The 24,315-nt window shown below is 46.7% G+C and overlaps 1 protein-coding gene across 2 annotated transcripts; it reads left to right on the forward strand.

Moving 5' to 3' along the window:
- Positions 1-2,678: 2,678 nt before the first annotated feature.
- On the forward strand, positions 2,679-23,554 carry TBC1D20 (TBC1 domain family member 20). Of its 2 annotated transcripts, none has more exons than XM_045980147.1 (8): positions 2,679-2,876; positions 7,321-7,506; positions 9,538-9,618; positions 18,256-18,442; positions 18,590-18,691; positions 19,838-19,979; positions 20,793-20,980; positions 21,249-23,554. In XM_045980147.1, the coding sequence occupies exons 1-8, from the start codon at positions 2,807-2,809 to the stop codon at positions 21,502-21,504; spliced, it is 1,212 nt and encodes a 403-aa protein (XP_045836103.1). In that variant the 5' UTR covers positions 2,679-2,806; the 3' UTR covers positions 21,505-23,554. The 2 variants fall into 2 exon arrangements, with proteins under 2 accessions (XP_045836103.1, XP_045836104.1); XM_045980148.1 differs by lacking the exon at positions 2,679-2,876 and adding an exon at positions 2,940-3,395.
- Positions 23,555-24,315: the final 761 nt, after the last annotated feature.

Here is a 24,315-nt window from a genome sequence, read left to right on the forward strand (position 1 = left end):
GAGAGATTCGTTATGTCTGCATAATCCCTTTTACCTTTGCCTTGTAACATCACAAGAGCGAAATCCCCATCATATTCACAAGTTCTGCCGCTCCAAGGGATTATACAGCCATGTATACCGTGGAGTAGGAATCTTGGGAACCATTTTAGAATTCTGCCTACCACTGACCTGATGCCCTTTTGCCTTACATTCAGTCATGAGTCAGTTTCTGGAATTTTCCATATTTTACTAGACTTCCAGGTTATCTGACTTATTTTTTTTTTTAAGATTTTATTTATTTGACTGACAGAGATCACAAGTAGGCGGGCCGGAGGGGGGGGTGGTGGAAGCAGGCTCCCCGCTGAGCAGAGAGCCCGATGTGAGGCTCAATCCCAGGACCCTGAGATCATGACCTGAGCCAAAGGCAGAGGCTTAACCCAATGAGCCACCCAGGCGCCCCGTCTGACTTCTTTTCACTTGGCTTTACAATCGCCTGGTTACTTGTCTCTTCCCCACGAGAAGCTGACAACTGAATGAATATTCGTCATCTCCATTCCAGCTCACAACCTGGCACAGGTCTGGCACTCCACAAACTTGTATGGATAAGTGGAGTAGATTCTTATGTTGGGGATGAGGATTAATCTAGGTGACTTCAAAGACCACATTGATTATGAACATTTTTTTAAAGATTTTATTTATTTATTTGACACAGAGATCACAAGTAGGCAAAGAGGCAGGCAGGGGGGCGGGGAGCAGGCTCCCCGCTGAGCAGAGGACACAAGTCTCGACCCCAAGACCCTGGAATCATGACCTGAGCGGAAGGCAGAGCGGTCAAGGTCAGAATGACCACTGAACCATTCAGGTGTCCCGATTATGAACATTCTTTAATTCCACCCTGCTGACTACATGCAGTCCAAATTTGAGTATGGTTTAAGAGGTCCTACCTGATGCCCCATGCATATTTCTCTGCCCTCACTACTATCAAAGTCCCACTTTCTCTTTCATAATCTCTGTGCTGTAAGAACACTAAATCACTTCACTTTTAGACACGGCTTGCTTTCTTAGTTTCACAACAGTGCCTGTGCTGTTTCCTTAGCCTAGAAGTTTCTTCCCTACAACTGACTTAATGGTGCTACCCATCGTCTATATAAACTTAGAAATCACTACTCAGGGTCTTTTTTGTTTTTTTCATCACCCTTTCCTGCTTCTCTCTGGCTGGTGCCCCTCCTTGGGCTTCTCCAACCTTCTAAGCTTCTTCCCTCTTTTCTAGAAATTGTCACCTCTTGTAAATTAAGTCCATCTCTCCCATCACTCTGAGCTGTACTGAAGAGGTTCATTATGTTGGGTCCCGGCAGTGGCCTGCTCTGCGTAAGGACCATGACTAAGTTATTGAACAAAAAAAAGGGTTCAATAATCTCTATTTTGTGATTTGGGGTCTTTCAAGATATTCATACTTCCTGGTGTCCTGGGTCCCCTGGCAACCTAGCCTAGCAGACCCTAGCTCACCTACAGTTTCCAAGCCCAGGCCACAGGGCAATAGGTATTGCCCATCACAACACAGGAATGATAGTCTCGTTTCTGTTGGCCTGGGAAAGCTTTTTTTTTTTTTTTTTTTTTTTTTTTTTAATTCTAATCTGCCACCTAGTGCTCCTTTAAAAGAGAATGCATGGAGAATTACGAGGCAAAATGGCATTCTTGGTTAAACTGTCACAACTTCATGGTGAACTGTAATTAGAAAATATGCTGCTTGGAGATGGGGTACCAGCCTAGGACAAGAACTGGTTATCTCCACTGGGACACCTTGAACCAGTTGCTGAGCATTTGAGGTTAGCTTTTCCCTCTCCCTTTTCCCTGAGAGCTAGCCACGCTCCCTTGTTTTACAGAGGGTGAGAGTTGGCCCAAGCCTTGCAAAGACCACACACTTTAGCCCTAGAGCTGTGATGGGGAGGAGAGCAGGTCACTGTCTCATCAGCACTGCAGGCAAGAATAGAGCTGTGTGCCGTGCCCCCACACTCCATCATGAATCTCAGCTTCTGGGCTTTTCCAACATAAATTTTTACATTTATCTTTTCCTGGAAAGATAGATAAGACAATAAGATAGTAAGAAGAATAGGTAAGATGATAAGAGCACCTGATAAAACAGGTGCTCATTTTGGGTGATTAGTCAGTTTTGTACCCCTCGAAAGGGTACAGCTCACATAACCATCTATGTGAACCCCACTTTCTGGCCTTGAGCAGTGCACAACCTGAGGAGCTGTATGCGAGGGTTCTACTGAACCCTGAAGTCACCAAGTATGACGACGGGAGCTCGTGTGGGGAGGTGAAATGGAGGTAAAATCCTTGGTAAACAAAAATAATAGCTCATAATTGTGGGGCAGTTACTATATGCTTCTAAGTGTTCTAGAAGCATAATTATTTCCGAATAATCCGTGAGTTCAGTAAGTTTATCATCATCAGTATCATTTTACAGATAAGAAAAGCAAAAAGCAAAAGAAATGGCAAAATCTGATCCTGAACACACTTATTCAAATGTGCCTGCCAGGACAGTTCATATAGAACTCCCTGGCGCGATCCTCGCGCTCTTCCTCTCGCCTCTTAGAGCGCCTGCGCGTGTGTCCCCGCGACAGCCTTCCGCCTGGCGCAGCCGCCGGTCACGTGCAGGCACGGGGGCGGGGCCCGCGCGGGGACGCCTGCGCGCCTGCGCGCCGCGGGCTGACCGATTCTACCCTGTCCGGCAGAGCCGGCTGTGGGTCCCGCGGCCATAGCTGCGTCTTCCTTCAGCTCTGTCACCAGCCGGGGCTCGGGCCCGAGCCCGGGCCCCCGGGACATGGCCCTCCGGAGTGCGCAGGGCGACGGCCCCACCTCCAGCCGCTGGGACGGCGGCGCGGAGAAGACAGGTACGGAAGCCTGCGGGGGCGCCGAGGAGCGACCTTCGGGGATGGCCCGAGGGGCAGGGACGGCCCTTCGGGGTTAGGCTGGAGACAGCTGTCGGAGGAGCGGCCCCGGCCGCAGGCGGCGTCCGGGGTTGGGGGTGCCGCGGGCTGGGGGGCCCCGAGGGACCGCGCGGGCTGTGCCCAGCGCCACGGGCCGGGGTCGGGACGCCGGGAGAGGACAAGGGTGATGGGCCCGGTCACGTCTGAAAGGGAAGCGATTCTGGAGTTGGGGAGTCAGCGGATGTTGAGACCAGAGGAATCTTGCTGGCCGACTCGTGTCCCCAGTGCGAAGGACAGGCGGGGGATCTGGTCCGGCTTCGTCACGTCTGGGGAGAATTGGGTCTCCCGGAGAACTGAGGCCGAGCCTCCACCCCCGGCTCGAAGCTGTCCGGCCACGTCTGCACACTCCTGGTGCCTCCTCCCTAGTTGTAAGGCACGTTTCCCAAACTTCATTCATCTCTCGCCGGCTTGAATTAACGCAGTGTACGTGCACCACTTATTTCTTTTTTTTTTTAATATTTTATTTATTTTATAAGTAGGCAGAGAGGCAGGCAGAGAGAGAGAGAGAGAGAGAGAGGAGGAAGCAGGCTCCCCGCGGAGCAGAGAGCCCGATGCAGGACTCGATCCTAGGACCCTGAGATCATGACCTGAGTGGAAGGCAGAGGCTTAACCCACTGAGCCACCCAGGTGCCTCCACTTATTTCTTTTTTAATTGCTATAAAAATCCAGCCTTTTAAAACGTGTAGTTCACTGGTTCTTAGCACGTTTACAGGGTTGTGCAATCATAGCCACCGTCTGATTCCAGAACATTTCTAATTCCAAAAAGAAACCCCCATTACTCGCTCCCCATTCTCCAGTCTCCGCTGGTCCTGGCAACCACTAATCTACTTTCTATCTCGATCCTATGCTGCCTAATTTAATGTTACTTAATTGTGTAGCAGAAAACAATTCTGTCAGATTTTTATAGTTTCATACTAAGCAGTAATTTCTATGAAATCATGGTTGTGCAGTGTTTTTGAATGTGTTTTACATACAGCTAAAACAGGACACTTAAAATTAGTAATGTTTACTCTGTACGAGGAAAATAATCACTTTTTTTCCTAAGATTAAGGTAGACTTCCCATTTTTCCGCCCTCTGATGGGTGCTACCCATAATAGAACCAGCCACATATGCAACCCACATTTTGGTGAAGCACCTGATGTCCACATCTTGTTTCTCTGGGCTCATTTTCTGTTATCTTCCTTTCCTCCTTCTCACTCCTCATATTACTTCATTGGAGCCTTTGGCCTTGTAACCCTTTGCTAGTGTTTTTGTATGATATCTGTCCTTATGACATAATAGTGCCCGAAGCAGTATGGGTTTTGTGACCTGTTGTAATATGTGCCTAGGTTGTGAGACTTTAACTCAGTTTCCTTGGTTTTGCTTCTCTGTGAGAAATTTGGAGATGAGAGTTTTGTTCTGCTTTTAATCATGTTGGAGAATTGTTGGCAAAGTTACTAAGCCCTCCTTTGTAGACTTTATGATCAGATTGGTTTACTCTCTAGAATATTTTTCTTTATTGTTGGGGTAAAGCAGTTTTTTGTTTTGTTTTTAAGTAGGCTCCACAGAGCCCAACAGGGCCCTCAAACTCACCACCCTGAGATCAAGACCTGAGCTGATCTCAAGAGTCGGATGCTTAACTGACTGAGCCACCCAGGCACCCCAAGCAGTTTTTCTTAATACATGCTTGTCTTCATGTTTCAGGTAGTTAATGGATCTCTGCTAATTTAGATACTGTTTGCTGAAACTAATTAGGACTTCCAGAAACAGAGGTTACTTTGTTTTATTTTGTTTTTAGTAGGAACCTTACTCCAAATAAGGTAAGGCTTTCCTCTCCCGCAGTCTTTATCTGGTACAGGTATGAAGTTCAAACATAAAGTTTTAAGTTGATTTCCAGTGTCAACATTAAGAGTTCAAGGGATGGGACAGGAGGTATCTGTTTGGGGGACTCTCTCTCCCCTCTTGCTGGGTCTTCCATTGTTTTGATTTCGGCCAACATTGGTTGGTTTCAGTGTAACTTCTGTTGAAAGACTGTAAAGCTTTCTCTGGGTGCCTGACTGGCTCAGTTGGTGGAGCATGCAACTCTTGATCTCAGGGTTGGGAATTTGAGGGAGTAGAATTTACTCAAAAAATTAAAAAAAAAAATTTAAAAAGGACTGTAAAGCTTTCTTGATGTGCAAGCTTAAACCAAATAATCAGTATGGAATTTTGTACTCTCACATAAGATTTCATTATTAAGTGTGTGGATAATATGTATTTTGCTGATAGGGAAATTTTTTTTTTTTAAGACTTGTTTATTTATTTTAGAGGGGGAGTGGCAGAGGGAGAGACTCTTCAACCAGACTCCATCCGCACTGAGCCAGAGCAAGATGCAGGCCTCAATCTCATGACCCTGAGATCATGACCTGAGCTGAAACCAAGAGTTGAACACTTAACTGACTGTACCACCTAAGTGCCCCTGGAAAAACTTTTAGAGGATTTTGGCTAAGATCATGAGATCAAGCCCCATGTTGGGCTTCCTGCTCAGTGGGGATTCTGCTTGACATTCTCTCTCCCCCTCTTCCCCTGCCCATTCCCCCCCCTTCCATGCACACACTCTAAACCAGTCAATCAGTCAGTCAGTCAATCGGTCAGTCTTTAAGAACTTGATGCATCTTATAAACAAACATTAGACTAGTTAGGTGCTATGCTAACAGAGGGAATTGAGAGTTGATTTTTCATGATCTCTAGGTAGAGTTACCATTTCATTTAACATCCAAGCTGGGACATTTCTAAGAGTGCAGTTAGCAGGAGGGGTTTACTGTGGATAATTATGCCAGAACTAGAGACATAAACCAAGAATCTCTCAAACTGGAGCAGGGGGTCACCCTACTCTGTTACCAGGGAAAGTAACAGTCTAGCCCGGAGAACAGGTTTACTTGGGTGAAGAGTCACCTGTGTTGTATTCCTGTCTGCACCTCTGGGTGCATGTGACTCCTGGCCAGTGATGCCTCTGTGTGGTTTGTATGTCACCGCTGTCATAGGTAACCAGGACCATTAGTACCAACTTTCATGGTGTTAATAATGTGTGTCTTGGTGATGGAAACAATTTGTCTCAGAATAGACTGTTACTGAGGAAGGCTGCTTAGTGACCCTTCTAAAGCCTAACCTTCCTGCCAACGTTCCCTTCCCCTTAACTGGATCGTGCACCTTCTTTAAGCTACATCAGTATTTCTCAAATGAGCCTGTTTCTTGTTAGATGAATGGATCTCGTGTTTCTTGGATCCAAGTCTAGCTTTTGCTCCCTACCCCACCACCTGCCTCTTGAAATGCCCCCTTCCTTTTGAAACTGCACTCTTCAGTAAGGCATTCTCAAGTTAGCCTGACCTCCAGCAGCCTCTTTGAGCTCTTGGTGTCCGCACATCCCTTTTTGGGGGCAGTTATACTACACGGTATTGTAACGTCTCTTTGGTATTGTCTTGTTTAACTTTTATTGCATTTGCTATTCCTAAAATTAGATATACCCCATTAAACTGTGAAAGCATATTAACATACTATTTTCGATAGAAAAATTACCATAGGACATACATCAACCACAGACGTTCAGCCAATTTCCTAAAAAGGAGTTTAAACACAGTAATATGTTAGTGTATAAATCACAAACTATCACATAAGGACATAAGATGCTTAAAACATTACTTTCTGCACACCCGTAACTCATATGGTCTTCAAGAAGCAATTGCTCTGTGTGCACAATCATGCCACCCTTAGCACCAGCCACACTGGAGACCCAAATACAACCTTCAATATTCTGCTTTTGAAAATATCTCTATGTAGGGGTCCCTGGCTGGCTCATTTGATAGAGCATGCAACTCTTCTTAATCTCTAGGTCATGAGTTCAGGCCCCACGTTGGGCATGGAGCCTCCTTTAAAAAAAAAAGAGAAAGAAAGAAAAAAATCTCTCTGTAATTCTGATGTTACCAGTTGTGTTAGCATGTTACTGGAGAATTTTTTCTCACAGGGTTGTAAAAGTATTGAATTTTGGTGGCATATATATAAACAACAGGAAAAAAATTTTATATAAAGACATATGTCTGTTGTGTGAAGTTTGTTACTAGGGAAGAACAAGCATTTTATTCTATTCCAAAACATTAATCGTGTCAGATATGCCTGAATTCCCTGAGTGTTTATTGTCATTGTGATTCCTTTCTCGTTACTTATATGGTTTATCTCCTTAGTGTTTTGCACATTATGCACTAATTACAGATCTGTAGGTCAACTTTAAAAATACCTACTTGTACCTCAAACCAAGTAAGGAGGTTGAGCCCAGCACAGAAAATGCACACATGCTGAATATGCACTTGATGCCTTTTCCCCTTTGTTTTGCAGACTTGAACGCCAAAAAGAAAAAGAAAGTGGCAGAGATATACCAGGCTCTGGACAGTGACCCCACGGATGTGGCTGCCCTTAGACGAATGGCTATCAGTGAAGGAGGGCTCCTGACTGATGAGATCAGGCAGAAGGTGTGGCCCAAGCTCCTTAATGTCAACACCAATGACCCACCTCCTATATCAGGTAATGGTGAGGGGTGGTTCTGAGGGAAACTTGTCTAGGACAGAAGGATAAAAGATTCCAGGGGGCACCTGGGTGGCTCAGTTGGTTGGGCTATCTTCTGCTCAAGTCGTGGTCTTGGGGTCCTGGGCTCAAGCCCCACATTGGACTCCCTGCTCAGCAGGGAGCCTGCTTCTCCCTCTCCCTCTGCCTGCCACTCCCCCTGCTTGTGCTTTCTTGCTTGCTCTCACTCTCTCTCAAATGAATAAATAAAATCTAAAAAAAAAAAAAAGAATTCCAGGATCTTTGATTTTTATACTCATTTTAAGCTAACGGTAGAGAGTAAACCTAAAGCATTTTAGAACATGTTTGGGCCCACTCTAAAACTGATAAGTAGAATTTTCTTCAAAAAATGGAATGAGCTTTTATTAGGTTGATCGATAGCTTTTATTGGCTAGGTAGGGGAGTTTATTATTCCAGGTTCTATATTCACTTAGAGGTGGGTTATAGGAAATCTGTTTAACAAGCTCCCCAGCTAATTCTGGTACACATGAACTTATTTTGAGAAACACTCATTCATGGGGAGAGAGAATACGTCTCTGGTCCTTAAGCAAAACAAAATAAAACTTTTTTATTGGGGAAATACTAAGATCGCTTTGAATTCTAAAGTTCTGTAACAGTATGAAAAGCTGTTACTAGGGGACCTGGGTGGCTCAGTCAGCTGGGAGTTCGACTCTTGATTTCAGCTCAGGTCTCAATCTCGCAGTCATGGGATTGAGCCCCACGTAGGACTCTGTGCTCAGTGGGGAGTCTGCTTGAGATTCTCTCTCCCTCTTTCTCTATACTTCCTCCCCATGTGCTCTTGTGCACATTCTCTCTAAAATAAATACATAAATCTGTAAAAGAAAAGAAAGGCTGTTATTTAACTGTTTTGCAAGGCCCATGAAAAAGCAGTTCCTTGGAATATAGTACAAAATACAAAGAAGGTATGGGAGAGCAGTGAGTCCACTTTGTCATTCATTCACTCAACAAACATTGATTGCTTTCCTGCTATGTATGGCCCGAGTCTAGGTGCTGGAGCTTTCACTCATGTGGCAGGTACTGGTTGTGCTCCTGTTGTGTGCCAGGTGCTACACGCGAGTCCCACAGCCTCTGCTGATGAGCTCAGGGCGCTGCCGGGCAGCCCAGTAAGTGTTCGGCTGTTGGAAACCGGCTGTGTCAGAGCAGTCAGCCTTCAGTTGGAAGGAAAAGATGTCGCCACATTTCACACTCTAAACCCTGAGATGATGTTCTTCTGTCAGATTCCAGACTTCCAGATCTTTAGAAGATGAAGTCTGTGTGCGGGGAAGTGTTATGCAGGCTCCTCTGGGAGCTTTGGATTTGGGTTGTGCTGGAAATGTGCACCTGTTAGATTACACCGGGTTGGGGTTGAGGGAAATGTACACCGGTTCCATTTTCAATAGCTAGGGACTGCCGCCTCACTTTCACACTGCGCTGGACTTCCCAGCCGAGCACAGGCTCCTATTCGCAGTGTCTTAGTTTTTAAATTTCAGGGTCAATAGAGGTTACATTCTTCTTTGTGTGAGTGTATCTTAGTGCTCCTTCCTGAACAGATCAGTGCTCCCCAGGCTGCACAGATGTTCGGGTTTTTCCGGGGATCTGTGCTTTCGGCATTCGTGATCTCATTTGATCAACGTAGTCACCTGAGAGGTACATAGGAAGGACATAGCCCCATTTTACCCACGTGGACATTGAAATTCAGAGCAGTCCCCCAGTGACACGCAGGAGCAGCCTCCAGTAGGCCCGTGGCTTCCCGACTTCTCTGCTGCTCCTTCTGCCTCACCCCGAACAGTGTGCATCCCTCCTCTTACGGTCGCTGTGACTCGAATGAGACAGCCTGCGTGGAACTAAGCTGGGGATTCCTGGTGTCCCGCCCTCTTCAGGAAAAAGCTGAAGGATGTCCTCCCAGCCCTTGATGCCACACGAGAACGTTTCTGTCCCTGATCTGGCTTCCCAGACATTTCCTGCAGTAACGTGTTCCTTCTCCTCCCACAGGGAAGGACCTTCGGCAGGTGAGCAAGGACTACCAGCAAGTGCTGCTGGACGTCAGGCGCTCCTTGCGGCGCTTCCCACCTGGTGAGAAGCGCCCTCAGTCCCGCCACCTGGGTGTTGCTGTCCCAGCTTCGTGCATGTCCTCATGCTGCTGCTTCCCACGGTGTGACCTCGCCAGGGCCCCTGCCTCCTCAGGGGCCCTTTGTACTCTTAGTCTGCTGAGTCATTCTCTCACTGGCTCCATCACATTCAGACCCCCACCGTGAAAGCCTGGCTAAGAGTGATTTCTCTTGGCCTAGAGGTGGTGGATGAAAGACCTAGAGGCTTTCCTCCCTTCAGAGCCACGGAAGAGACTCCGTAGGGACTGCTAGGGCCATCGTCCGGCCTTAAAGAGCAGATGGGTTTATAAGGGGGCACTAAGAGGTATCATACCTTCATTCGATTAGATGTACAGATAGGGATATCTTACCTATGCCTCTGTTGGGTCCCTGGACCAGAAGGGAGGCCATTCCCTACACATTTTAAGGGTCTGTTTGAAACAAATCATTTCCCATTCCGGGAAACTTGAGAATGACCCACTGTTGTCTCCATGTTCACAGCGAAGGAAGCTGGGCAACAGACCTCGTGTTTATGATCCATTTCTCTTCCTTCGGCAGCCTCACCTTTGTTGAGGTCAGTGAAGAAAGGAGGATTGCCAAAGGGGACAGGAGCCTCTAAACCCATTGCCTCACTCTTAAATCTGGATTTTGCCTCTTAAATCTTGCTTGAGCCCCTGCTCATGATTCCTGTGTAGCCAGTAGCCTGCCCGCTTGCTTTTGATAAAAACGTCTGCCCATGGCCCAGTCCTCTTTCGCTGTCCTGCCGGTTTGGATGAGACCACACAGGCAGGTGCCCTCGTTTCCCTCTAGGTAACCTGCTTTTCCTCTGAGCCCTTTCTTCCTCTTCCATTTATGGAACGTCGGTCTGTGGGGTTCGTTGTGTGGGCTGCACTTTCCATGTGGTTTCATATTCTTCTTACATCCGTGTTCTTTTGAGCTCAGCTAACCTCTCTAACTCTGAAAATTCAAACAGAGTTTAGTCTTGTTCTCTCACCACTTCGGTTACTTTCCCTCACCATAGTCGTTAACTCCATTTTCTTTTAATTGGGTCTTTTAGAGGAAGCTTTTTTGAGAAGGAGTTTCCAGATATATCTTGGATCAAGATATATTCCTGTGATTCTTAGTTTGGGTTAGAGGAAAACATGCAACTCTTAATTTTTTTTTTTAATCTTTTTTTTTCCCCATTTTATTTATTTTTTTCAGCATAACAGTATTCATTGTTTTTGCACAACACCCAGTGCTCCATGCAAAATGTGCCCTCCCTATTACCCACCACCTGTTCCCCCAACCTCCCACCCCTGACCCTTCAAAACCCTCAGGTTGTTTTTCAGAGTCCATAGTCTCTTATGGTTCGCCTCCCCTCCCCAATGTCCATAGCCCCCTCCCCCTCTCCCAATCCCACCTCCCCCCAACAACCCCCAGTTTGTTTTGTGAGATTAAGAGTCATTTATGGTTTGTCTCCCTCCCAATCCCATCTTGTTTCATTTATTCTTCTCCTATCCCCCTAACCCCCCATGTTGCTTCTCCATGTCCTCATATCAGGGAGATCATATGATAGTTGTCTTTCTCCGATTGACTTATTTCACTAAGCATGATACGCTCTAGTTCCATCCACGTCGTCACAAATGGCAAGATTTCATTTCTTTTGATGGCTGCATAGTATTCCATTGTGTATGTATACCACTTCTTCTTTATCCATTCATCTGTTGATGGACATCTAGGTTCTTTCCATAGTTTGGCTATTGTAGACATTGCTGCTATAAACATTCAGGTACACGTGCCCCTTCGGATCACTACGTCTGTATCTTTAGGGTAAATACCCAGTAGTGCAATTGCTGGGTCATAGGGTAGTTCTATTTTCAAAATTTTGAGGAACCTCCATGCTGTTTTCCAGAGTGGTTGCACCAGCTTGCATTCCCACCAACAGTGGAGGAGGGTTCCCCTTTCTCCGCATCCTCGCCAGCATCTGTCATTTCCTGACTTGTTAATTTTAGCCATTCTGACTGGTGTGAGGTGATATCTCATTGTGGTTTTGATTAGTATTTCCCTGATGCTGAGTGACGTGGAGCACTTTTTCATGTGTCTGTTGGCCATCTGGATGTCTTCTTTGCAGAAATGTCTGTTCATGTCCTCTGCCCATTTCTTGATTGGATTGTTTGTTCTTTGGGTGTTGAGTTTGCTAAGTTCCTTATAGATTTTGGATACTAGCCCTTTATCTGATATGTTGTTTGCAAATATCTTCTCCCATTCTGTCAGTTGTCTTTTGGTTTTGTTAACTGTTTCCTTTGCTGTGCAAAAGCTTTTGATCTTGATGAAATCCCAATAGTTCATTTTTGCCCTTGCTTCCCTTGCCTTTGCCATTGTTCCTAGGAAGATGTTGCTGTGGCTGAGGTCGAAGAGGTTGCTGCCTGCATTCTCTTCAAGGATTTTGATGGATTCCTTTCTCACATTGAGGTCCTTCATCCATTTGGAGTCTATTTTCGTGTGTGGTGTAAGGAAGTGGTCCAATTTCATTTTTCTGCATGTGGCTGTCCAATTTTCCCAGCACCATTTATTGAAGAGGCTGTCTTTTTTCCATTGGACATTCTTTCCTGCTTTGTCGAAGATTAGTTGACCATAGAGTTGAGGGTCGATTTCTGGGCTCTCTATTCTGTTCCACTGATCTATGTGTCTGTTTTTGTGCCAGTACCATGTTGTCTTGATGATGACAGCTTTGTAATAGAGCTTGAAGTCCGGAATTGTGATGCCACCAACTTTGGCTTTGTTCTTCAATATTCCTTTGGCTATTCGAGGTCTTTTCTGGTTCCATATAAATTTTAGGATTATTTGTTCCATTTCTTTGAAAAAAATGGATGGTATTATGATAGAGATTGCATTAAATGTGTAGATTGCTTTAGGTAGCATGGACATTTTCACAATATTTATTCTTCCAATCCAGGAGCATGGAACATTTTTCCATTTCTTTGTGTCTTCCTCAATTTCTTTCATGAGTACTTTATAATTTTCTGTGTATAGATTCTTAGCCTCTTTGGTTAGGTTTATTCCTAGGTATCTTATAGTTTTGGGTGCAATTGTAAATGGGATTGACTCCTTAATTTCTCTTTCTTCTGTCTTGTTGTTGGTGTACAGAAATGCAACTGATTTCTGTGCATTGATTTTATATCCTGACACTTTACTGAATTCCTGTACAAGTTCTAGCAGTTTTGGAGTGGAGTCTTTTGGGTTCTCCACATATAGTATCATATCATCTGCGAAGAGTGATAGTTTGACTTCTTCTTTACCAATTTGGATGCCTTTAATTTCTTTTTGTTGTCTGATTGCTGAGGCTAGGACTTCTAGTACTATGTTGAATAGCAGTGGTGATAATGGACATCCCTGCCGTGTTCCTGACCTTAGCGGAAAAGCTTTCAGTTTTTCTCCATTGAGAATGATATTTGCGGTGGGTTTTTCATAGATGGCTTTGATAATATTGAGGTATGTGCCCTCTATCCCTACACTTTGGAGAGTTTTGATCAGGAAGGGATGCTGTACTTTGTCAAATGCTTTTTCAGCATCTATTGAGAGTATCATATGGTTCTTGTTCTTTCTTTTATTAATGTGTTGTATCACATTGATTGATTTGCGGATGTTGAACCAACCCTGCAGCCCTAGAATAAATCCCACTTGATCGTGGTGAATAATCCTTTTAATGTACTGTTGAATCCTATTGGCTAGTATTTTGGCGAGAATTTTTGCGTCTGTGTTCATCAAGGATATTGGTCTGTAGTTCTCTTTTTTGGCGGGATCCTTGTCTGGTTTTGGGATCAAGGTGATGCTGGCCTCATAGAATGAGTTTGGAAGTTTTCCTTCCATTTCTATTTTTTGGAACAGTTTCAGGAGAATAGGAATGAGTTCTTTAAATGTTTGGTAGAATTCCCCTGGGAAGCCGTCTGGCCCTGGGCTTTTGTTTGTTTGGAGATTTTTGATGACTGTTTCAATCTCCTTACTGGTTATGGGCCTGTTCAGGTTTTCTATTTCTTCCTGGTTCAGTTGTGGTAGTTTATATGTCTCTAGGAATGCATCCATTTCTTCCAGATTGTCAAATTTGTTGGCGTAGAGTTGCTCATAGTATGTTCTTATAATTGTCTGTATTTCTTTGGTGTTAGTTGTGATCTCTCCTCTTTCATTCATGATTTTATTTATTTGGGTCCTTTCTCTTTTCTTTTTGAGGAGTCTGGCCAGGGGTTTATCAATCTTATTGATTCTTTCAAAGAACCAGTTCCTAGTTTCATTGATTTTTTCTATTTTTTTTTTTGGTTTCTATTTCATTGATTTCTGCTCTGATCTTTATGATTTCTCTTCTCCTGCTGGGTTTAGGGTTTCTTTCTTCTTTCTCCAGCTCCTTTACATGTAGGGTTAGGTTGTGTACTTGAGACCTTTCTTGTTTCTTGAGAAAGGCTTGTACTGCTATGTATTTTCCTCTCAGGACTGCCTTTGCTGTGTCCCATAGATTTTGAACTGTTGTGTTTTCATTATCATTTGTTTCCATGAATTTTTTCAGTTCTTCTTTAATTTCCTGGTTGACCCATTCATTCTTTAGAAGGATGCTGTTTAGTCTCCATGTATTTGGGTTCTTTCCAGCTTTCCTCTTGTGATTGAATTCTAGCTTCAGAGCATTGTGGTCTGAAAATATGCAGGGAATGATCCCAATCTTTTGATACTGGTTGAGACATGATTTGTGACCCAGGATGTGATCTATTCTGGAGAAGGTTCCATGTGCACTAGAGAAGAATGTGTATTCTGTTGCTTTGGGATGAAATGTTTGGAATATATCTGTGATGTCCATCTGGTCCAGTGTGTCATTTAAGGCCTTTATTTCCTTGTTGATCTTTTGCTTGGATGATCTGTCCATTTCAGTGAGGGGAGTGTTCAAGTCCCCTACTATTATTGTATTATTATTGATGTGTTTCTTTGATTTTGTTATTAATTGGTTGATATAGTTGGCTGCTCCCACGTTAGGGGCATCGATATTTAAAATTGTTAGATCTTCTTGTTGGACAGACCCTTTGAGTAGGATATAGTGTCCTTCCTCATCTCTTATTATAGTCTTTGGCTTAAAATCTAATTGATCTGATATAAGGATTGCCACCCCAGCTTTCTTCTGATGCCCATTAGCATGGTAAATTGTTTTCCACCCCCTCACTTTAAATCTGGAGGTGTCTTCGCGTCTAAAATGAGTTTCTTGTAGGCAACATATAGATGGGTTTTGTTTTTTTATCCATTCTGATACCCTGTGTCTTTTGATTGGGGCATTTAGCCCATTAACATTCAGGGTAACTATTGAGAGATATGAATTTAGTGCCATTATTAGTCTGTAAGGTGACTGTTACTGTATATTGTCTCTGTACCTTTCTGATCTACTACTTTTAGGCTCTCTCTTTGCTTAGAAGACCCCTTTCAATATTTCCTGTAGAGCTGGTTTGGTGTTTGCAAATTCTTTCAGTTTTTGTTTGTCCTGGAAGCTTTTTATCTCTCCTTCTATTTTCAGTGATAGCCTAGCTGGATAGAGTATTCTTGGCTGCATGTTTTTCTCGTTTAGTGCTCTGAATATATCATGCCAGCTCTTCCTGGCCTGCCAGGTCTCTGTGGATAAGTCTGCCGCCAATCTAATATTTTTACCATTGTATGTTACAGACTTCTTTTCTCGGGCTGCTTTCAGGATTTTCTCTTTGTCACTAAGACTTGTAAATTTTACTATTAGGTGACGGGGTGTGGACCTATTCTTGTTGACTTTGAGGGGGGTTCTCTGCATCTCCTGGATTTTGATGCTTGTTCCCTTTGCCATATTAGGGAAATTCTCTCCAATCATTCTCTCCAATAGACCTTCTGCTCCCTTCTCTGTTTCTTCTTCTTCTGGAATCCCAATTATTCTAATGTTGTTTCGTCTTATGGTGTCACTTATCTCTCGAATTCTCCCCTCATGGTCCAGTAGCTGTTTGTCCCTCTTTTGTTCGGCTTCTTTATTCTCTGTCATTTGGTCTTCTATATCACTAATTCTTTCTTCTGCCTCATTTATCCTAGCAGTGAGAGCCTCCATTTTTGATTGCACCTCATTAATAGCTTTTTTGATTTCAACTTGGTTAGATTTTAGTTCTTTAATTTCTCCAGAAAGGGCTTTAATATCTCCAGAGAGGGTTTCTCTAATATCTTCCATGCCTTTTTCAAGCCCGGCTAGAATGTTCAGAATCGTCATTCTGAACTCTTGATCTGACAAATTACCAATGTCTGTGTTGATTAGGTCCCTAGCCTTCGGTACTGTCTCTTGTTCTTTTGTTTGTGGTGATTTTTTCCGCCTTGTCATTTTGTCCAGATAAGAGGATATGAAGGAGCAAATAAAATACTAAAAGGGTGGCAAAGACCCCAGAAAAATGCACTGTAACCAAATGAGAAGAGACCCCAAATTGTGGGGAGGAGAAAGGGGATAAAAAGAGGTTCAGAAAAAAAAAAGAAAGAAAAAAATTTAAAAAATAAAACAAATAAAGAAAAAATATAAAAAAGAAAAAATATATATATTTAGATAAACTAGTCAAAAAACGTTAAAAAAGAAAAGGGTAAAAGTTTTAAAAAATTTACCAGAAGAAGAAAAAAGAAAAAGAATTGAAAAAAGAAAAAAAAAAAAATTGAAGTAGCCGCAAGACTAAAGAATCATGGGGAGAAAGCCATGAGTTCCGTGCTTTGCTTTCTCCTCCTCTGGAATTGCGCTGCTTTCTTAGGAGTTGAACCTACTTTCCTTGATAGATGAACTTTGTCCTGGCTGGATATTTTGTTGATCTTCTGGGGGAGGGGCCTGTTGTAGTGACTCTCAAGTGTTTTGCCCGAGGCGGGATTGCACCGCCCTTACCGGTGGCCGGACTAAGTAATCGGCTCGGGTTCGCTTTTGGGAGCTTCTGTTCCCTGAACGCTTTCCGTAGAGTTCCGGAGGACGGGAATGAAAATGGCGGCCTCCCAGTCTCCGGCCCGGAGGAGCCGAGAGCCTGGGGCCCCACTCCTCAGTGCGCCCCCAGAGGACAGCACCCAATCACTCCCGCATCCCCAGCCTCCAGCCACGCTCCGAGCTCACCCAGCCCGCGACCAGTTCAAGGTAACCCCGAGCTGAGAGTTCAGTCCTCGGCTCTGTCTCTGCAGCCGGCTTCTCTGTTCTAATACCTGCGAGCTCTCCGACACTCCGACACCCCCGATCCTTCTGTGACCCTGCGGGGCCTGGGGCCACGCTGGCCCCGCGTGGGCTTCACCCTGGTTTAGCCTCTGGAGCAATGTCCCTCAGTGGAACAGACTTTTAAAAGTCCTGATTTTGTGCTCCGTTCCTCCGCTGCTTGCTGGGAGCCGGCCCCTCCCCCCGCGGTCTATCTTCCTGTCGTTTTAGATTCACTAAATCTAGATTCACTTCTCCGCCAGTCCTACCTTTCAGAAAGTGGTTGATTTTCTGTTTCTAGAGTTGCTGTTCTTCTCTTCGATCTCTCGTTGGATTTGTAGGTGTTTACAATGTTTAGATAAGCTATCGAGCTGATCTCCTGCTACCTGATGTAGTTTCAGCCTGCTACTTCTCCGCCATCTTGACTCCTCCCTCTCAACTCTTAATTTTCTTATTTTTATATAATTTCATACCCATAGGAAAGTTGCAAAAATAGGACAAATAATTCCCAAGATGCCTTTTATGCAGATTTCCCTATATGTTAACATTTAACTATATTTGCTGTATTGCTGTAGTATTGCTTTGTCTGTCTCCTGTACACACACACACACACACACAGACACATTTTTTTTTCCTGAACTATTTAAGAATCAGTTACAGATATGGTGTCCCTTTACACCTAAATATTTCAGGGTGTGATTCTTAAAAACAAGGCTCTTAAGGGCGCCTGGGTGGCTCAGTGGGTTAAGCCTCTGCTTTCAGCTCAGGTCATGATCTCAGGGTCCTGCGATTGAGCCCCACATCGGGCTTTCTGCTCAGCAGAGAGCCTGCTTCCCCCTGTCCCTCTGCGTGCCTCTCTGCCTACTTGTGATCTCTCTCTCTCTGTCAAATAAATAAAATATTTTAAAAAAACAAAAGAACCAAAAAACAAGATTCTTACAATAAATCAGCAACACACTGAAAACCACTGCTACTAATGTATAGGTTTTATTCAGGTCTCACCCTTCACTGCTGTAAAGTCCTTTAAAGGAAAAGGCTATACGAATGCAAGCAGTTCCCATTCAGTCATTCTGTCTCGTTAGCCTCCTTGATCCTGGAGTAGTTCCTCTGTGTTTTATGGCTTGGTTATTTTTACCAAATTTGCCTCAGTTTGGATTATCTCATGCATAGACCTGGGCAGGTGCCTGCCAATAGGCACCCCCCAGCGGCGATCCCGAGTTGTTTTCAGGGCGCTGTGTGAGGCGGCACACAAGGGCAGGTGGCCACCACTGTCAGCCTTGGCAGCGGGCTGAGGGGGCGCCGGTGGTCCCCTCCCCCACCCCCGTGGGTCTTTCCCATATATGAGTAGTGTTGGTTGGGCGGGGGTTTTAGTATGTGCTGACCGTCTTCTTCCCCTCCATGGTAGCAGGCTGCTCGGGGTGTTCAGGCGCATCTCCCTTCTCCCCACCGCAGGCATGCCGGAGCAGCAGAGAGAGGGGCTCCAGGAAGAGCTGATCGACATCATCCTCCTGGTCCTGGAGCGCAACCCCCAGCTGCACTACTACCAGGGCTACCACGACATCGTGGTCACGTTCCTGCTGGTGGTGGGCGAGAAGCTGACGGCCTCCCTGGTGGAGAAACTGTCCACCCACCACCTCAGGTACCGGCGCAGGCAGATGTAAGGCTGGGGCTCGCTCCTCGGCCCATTTGCTCATCCGTGTTTCCAGTGGCGGGAACCCTGTTCTACCCACTCGGCTCCGATCTGAGCGTTTGATCTAACCGAGCTCACTGAATTGTCTCCATCCAGGGACTTCATGGATCCAACAATGGACAACACCAAGCATATACTGAACTATCTGATGCCCATCATTGACCAGGTGAATCCCGAGCTGCACGACTTCATGCAGAGGTACGTACACGTCTCCACTTTTTTTTTTTTTAAAGGATTTTATTTATTTGACAGACACAGCGAGAGAGGGAACAGAAGCAGGGGGAGTGGGAGAGGGAGAAGCAGGCCTTCCACTGAGCTGGGAGCCCGATGGAGGGCTGCATCCCAGGACGCTGGGATCATGACCTGAGCCAAAGGCAGATGCTTAATGACTGAGCCACCCAGGCACCCCGTACGCGTCTCCACTTAGGTACATCTGTGCACGCGCGCACCCACACCCATTTGACTCTTTCCCAGCCCTGGTCTCTTCACAAGTCCAGCTCGATCTCACCGCTGTCGCATGTTGACTAGTGTTAAGTTCTTTCAGGTTGTCCTCTGTGCTTCGCCAGCGAGCTGGATAATTCAGTTCTGTACCGTCTGGGAGCACTTTTATGGGTACTGTGCTCGTGGTGGGGGAATATGCGAGATGTCACAGCGCATACCCTTGAGGTCATCACATCTGGGGGTGGAGGGAGGTGAGTGTGCCGAGGTGGATTTGAGGTTATTGCTGCAACAGAAGGACATACTACTGTAAGATCCCGAATCAAGAAGGACAAGGCCGTCTGTCGGTTGTTTTATTCTCCAGGGTCCAAGGAGAAGAAATGCTTCTTTGCAAATCTCATATGATTTCTATTTTCTGTTTTGTGTAATTAGAAATTAGTCCTTGGCCAATGCCTCAGCTCCTCCTCCCCCCTTTTTTAAAATAATGTCTTTGTCTTAAGACGTTTCCATCATCTCATGGTAACAATTAATACAGTTGTGTCTTTAAGCCTGAGAATATGTGCCTGTCTGCCAAAAGGATACATGAGTTTCTCAGAAAGAAAACCATGGTATTTTGTGAAAACAGCTGCTGCTTCTTCCTGTAATTGATGTTGGTTAGGTATTAGGAAAGCAGCCAGCGAGGTAAGGCAATCAGGACCCCATTGTGGTTTTAGTGTCATAATGGTGGGTGTGTTTTGAGGACTTTGTGTTTGGTGAGAAGATACTGAATTCCTAGGGGGCTGAATTTTCCAAAAAGTGTATTTCCGAAATTCTTCCTTCTCATGAGCACTGAGGACAAAGATGCCCCAGGGAACGGGAAGGGACAGACCATCAGGGAATCTAACATCTGGATTTCCTTACTTCTAGTGCCGAGGTGGGAACCATCTTTGCCCTCAGCTGGCTCATCACCTGGTTTGGGCACGTGCTGTCTGACTTCAGGCACGTCGTGCGGTTATATGACTTCTTCCTGGCCTGCCACCCGCTGATGCCCATTTACTTCGCAGCCGTGGTAGGTACAGGCCACAAGCCAACACCTAGGTTCACCATCACCCATTCCAGCTCGATCATTTTCCCTCAAGGGAAACCTGGTGATTATGGGAAGGTGGGAAAGACGGCATTTCCCAGACTGATGCCCCTGGGTACCACTCTGTGCAATGTGAATGAGCGTCATGGGGAAGGACAAGGCCCTGTGTAAAAATAGGAGTTGGAAATACTTGGTTAAACCCAAATTAAAGAGATCTGTTTCCTGCATGATTCTTCAGAACCTTTAAAATGCTTGTGTGTGTTACGAATTGTCCGTGTTCCTCCCGACCTCTCCCGGAACTAGTAGAGACTGCCGGCTGCAGTCCAGGGAGGGGGGAGGTGCGCCACGACAGGGGAGCACTGACAGGGCTTGGTGGTGTTCCATTTCTTAGGACGGCCTGAATCGTGGAGGTCAGGGCGGAGGTGGGAGCGCATGGACACCCTTCAGGGCTTTTGAAAGGGGATCAAGACTGTTCTTTCTGCTGCTTTGAACCATTTTTTTCTGTGTGAGAGCTCCAGGAGTCTCCCTGTGATGCCTTTCCTTTTCTTCCTCCTTAAAGAACTTCCTGCATTTCGTTGGTCAGCCTTCCACATCCTGGGGCGGAAGTCTGCCTGTAGCAGGAAGGGCCAGCCCCCTGGGAAAAGCCCCTTGGGAAAAGCATACACACATTATTCCTTCATAGCTGGATGCAAGAGTCTGCTGTCTTACTGATTTAAATTCCTCTTTAAGGAGAAGGACGTGTAAGTGGCGAAGGCCATGCGTGGCCCGGTCTCTGATGCAAGGCCTTGCTCCCCACAGATCGTGTTGTATCGAGAGCAGGAAGTCCTGGATTGTGACTGTGACATGGCCTCGGTCCACCACCTGTTGTCCCAGATCCCTCAGGACCTGCCCTATGAAACGCTGATCAGTAGAGCTGGAGACCTGTTTGTTCAATTTCCGCCGTCTGAACTGGCTCGGGAGGCAGCTGCCCAACAGCAGGCCGAGAAGTGAGTGGGGCCGAGGCTCTGGCCGAACTGAGGGTGTCTGTGAGTGAGCAGAAGCGGTGGGGGATGGTGTCTGTGGGGTCAGGGCTGGGGGATAGTTCCAGAGCTCTAAGCTCAGGTCCGAGGAATTCCTACTTCAGTCTTCATGGGTCTCTGTCAAGAAGAGCCTTCTGAGCAGCAGGGCTCTGCCCTCAGCCTCTGTAAGAATCTGCTTGTTCTTTCCTTCTCTTCCTTCATAGCGTTTCCTTCTTCTGTCTCTCCGCCCCTGCAGGACAGCCGCCTCCACCTTCAAAGACTTTGAGCTGGCGTCCGCCCAGCAGAGGCCTGACATGGTGCTGCGGCAGCGGTTTCGGGGACTCCTGCGACCTGAGGACCGAACAAAAGACGTCCTGACCAAACCGAGGACCAACCGCTTTGTGAAGCTGGCGGTGATGGGGCTGACGGTGGCGCTTGGAGCAGCCGCCCTGGCTGTGGTGAAAAGTGCCCTGGAGTGGGCCCCGAAGTTCCAGCTGCAGCTGTTCCCCTAGAGGCCGGGGAGGGCGCGTCCTCCTCTGGCAACTGAGGTCTCACCCTTCCATGGAAGGATTGTGGGGGGTGGCATTTCCTTTATTAAAAGGGTTTCTGTCAAGGGTTTTCTCTTCCTGCCCAACCCCCACCCCCCCCACCCCACCCCCCGCCCGCCCCGACCCACCTGCCCCTGGTTGGCCTTCAGTTCAGAGGCTGCTGGCACCTGGCAGCTGCCCCCGGGGGCCGGGCAGTGGGACTCCTCTCCTTCCCCGCCACCTGCTCCCCACACTCCCCACCAGTGCCTCTGGGAGGGGGGCGCTGTGGGTTAAGGGAGCTGCCAGCTGCCGGGGAGCCCGCTGGACCTGGTTGCTGGGGACCCTCTTGGCAGCCCTGTAGTAAGTAAGTGGGGCCCCCAAGCGCCTCCTGTTCTATCTGCTGCTGCTGGGCTGAGGAGGCAGGAGCTGCTGCCGAGGGAGTTAGGCCTTGGACTGGAGGCGAGGGACAGAGGCTGGTAGCCAGGAATAAGGTCAGCCCCTCTCGAGAGCAGCTCCATTAGCTGGTCAGAAATCAGACAGACGTGAACTAGGTTACTAGGTGAATCCGACCTATTTTCAGCCTAGAAATCACTTGGGCATTCCCAGTCAAACAGGAAGGAATGTGAGGTTGTAGGGCCCAGATATAAACTGGTTTTGCCTGCTTTCTTTTTCCTCCCTTTTCTCTCCCACAAGCCACATGGTGTTGCTCTTAAAGGACACTTTTATTACTATTTTTAGAATTACATATGCCCAACATGTAGGGTACCCTCACTCTAAAAATGATAGTTCCTTCACAGGAAAAATAGTCCTCATCAGCAAGATGAGCTTCTAAGACCCTGAAGTTTCCTTTCTCCTCAACTGTTGAACATCTCACTCGAGCTAGAGCTTCTGTGTGTCACCAGCCCCACACTTCCAGAGCGCTCCCGGGCCTGCCCTCCTTCCTCTTCTCCTCAGACCACTGTTCTCCCCCCAAGTAGGCTCCCACTCACTCCTGCCTTGGCTTCGTTGGGGGGATTCACTTTATCTCCTCAACTGCTGGTCTCTCCTTCCTGGTTGGAAATGTCACTGGAGACTTGTCAGCCACCGGAAGGGACACACTGCATCCTGAAGAGCACAGGAGAGGCTGAGACCAGTCAGCCCCCACCCCAAGCTTCTGGAGGACTCTCCAGGCCTTAGGGGACAAGATGGATCATTCAGTCCTGGCCAGCTTTTCCTGTAAGCAAAACCAAGTTTGTTTGCGATGAATGCTGGCTTGAAAAAAAAAGTGCCTTCCGCTGCTTTAAAGAATTGAGGTGTGGAGTATGAAGCAGCCATGTACTTTCATTTTCCTGTCTCTTGGGCACTGTTCTCTTGGCAGGTGTTTTCTTAAAGTGAATGTGCCAGAAGTCCTCTCCCTTAGCATCTCCAGACTGCAGAGTGGAGGGTGTTTAGTACGCCGGCAGCCGGCAGGCCCAGAGCTGTGAGGGCAGGTGTCTCCGCCACGTCACATGAGTGACGCTAAGCACTTTAAAACCAAAGGTTAAAGTGAGGGGTCATTTTCTGTAGCGGGAGTCCCACTTGGGGTAAGTGTAATGTGGATGGATTCTTCTAGACAGTGGTGGAATCATGAAGACAAAGGAAATTGTTCCAGGCCCCAGAGGTGGTGATGCAGCAGGGAGTCCCAGTCTTCTTCCCCTGAAGGTTTGTGCCCTTATCACCTTTACAGATGGACAGCAGCGTCGCGCCTCCTGCCCAGCACTGGGGCCTGTCTGTAAATAGTAAAGGGGTTGTTGGGGAAGAGGGAAGAAGGGGCGTCGGATCAGGGTCCCGGGGCCACAGCCTTCGGATCCCAGAAAGCAAGTGACACTTGTGACAAGTTGTAGCCTAAGGAGGGGGTTAATTTGTTTGGTGGCTTTGCTGACATCAGGATTCTCCCTGCCAATGAGAAGAAAGCATTATCCTTTTACCTTCAGGTGGTTTACTATTCTGTAAAGAATATCTGTAAATATTTTGTACAGAGCCCTGTATAAAATAAACAGCCATATGTGGTTACTAATCAATCTCCTGACATTTCCGTCCTTGTGCTCCCCCGCCTCCCACCCCTGGCCTGGGACTGCGCTGGAGTCTAGGGACTTCAGTTGGCCTTGACTTACCTGGAGAGCTTGGGGAACACCTGCAGTCCTGTTTCTGTTTCACCTGCAAGAGGTATGACCTACACACTCCAGGTGCTGCCCGGGGGCACTGGTCCCAGTTAAGCAGCACAGGTAACATGGGACATTTGTCTGGGGGTCTTGCCTCTTTTCCACATACTTCTGGAGATGCCTTAGGCTCTAAAGGTGGACATTTGGTTTGGGAACGTAATCCGAGTCTGATGTGAATGCAACTTTATCTCCACATGTAATTGCCTCCTCAGAGGAGGTGTTGAGAGCTGTTCTAGCCAAACTCTACCAACACCTCTAAACATTGCCTGCTGTTGGACAGTGGGAGCCCAGAGCAGTACCAAATGTCGTCCACCTTGAGCCTGGGGCCATCTCAGAGGCATGAATCCGTGTTGTCTGGGACATTTATTGATGCTTCCCTGGTCCAGAGCGGAGATGGGAGGGCACCCAAGCTGGACAGGCATCACTCAGCTCTTAGGCCATGTCCCACCACCACAGGCCAGCCCCTGTGCTTCCCCTTGACCTGACACTCCTGACCACAGCTGGGGTGGCAGGAGGGCTAGTGTGTCACTTCCTGGCCTTGTGAGGTGGGGATCGGCCCCTCCCAGACCGGCGGCTTCATGAGCAGAGGTGTGGGAGCGCATGCGAGGGCTTTACT

This window comes from Meles meles, chromosome 16, assembly GCF_922984935.1.
Source record: "Meles meles chromosome 16, mMelMel3.1 paternal haplotype, whole genome shotgun sequence".
Lineage (NCBI taxonomy): Eukaryota > Metazoa > Chordata > Mammalia > Carnivora > Mustelidae > Meles > Meles meles.

Excerpts from the sequence above, each read along its gene's own strand:
- TBC1D20 (XM_045980147.1), top strand. The coding sequence starts at position 2,807 with ATGGCCCTCCGGAGTGCGCAGGGCGACGGCCCCACCTCCAGCCGCTGG. Across the intron at positions 18,443-18,589 it reads CTGTCCACCCACCACCTCAG|GGACTTCATGGATCCAACAA; the intron begins GTACCGGCGCAG and ends GTCTCCATCCAG. Across the intron at positions 19,980-20,792 it reads CCATTTACTTCGCAGCCGTG|ATCGTGTTGTATCGAGAGCA; the intron begins GTAGGTACAGGC and ends TGCTCCCCACAG.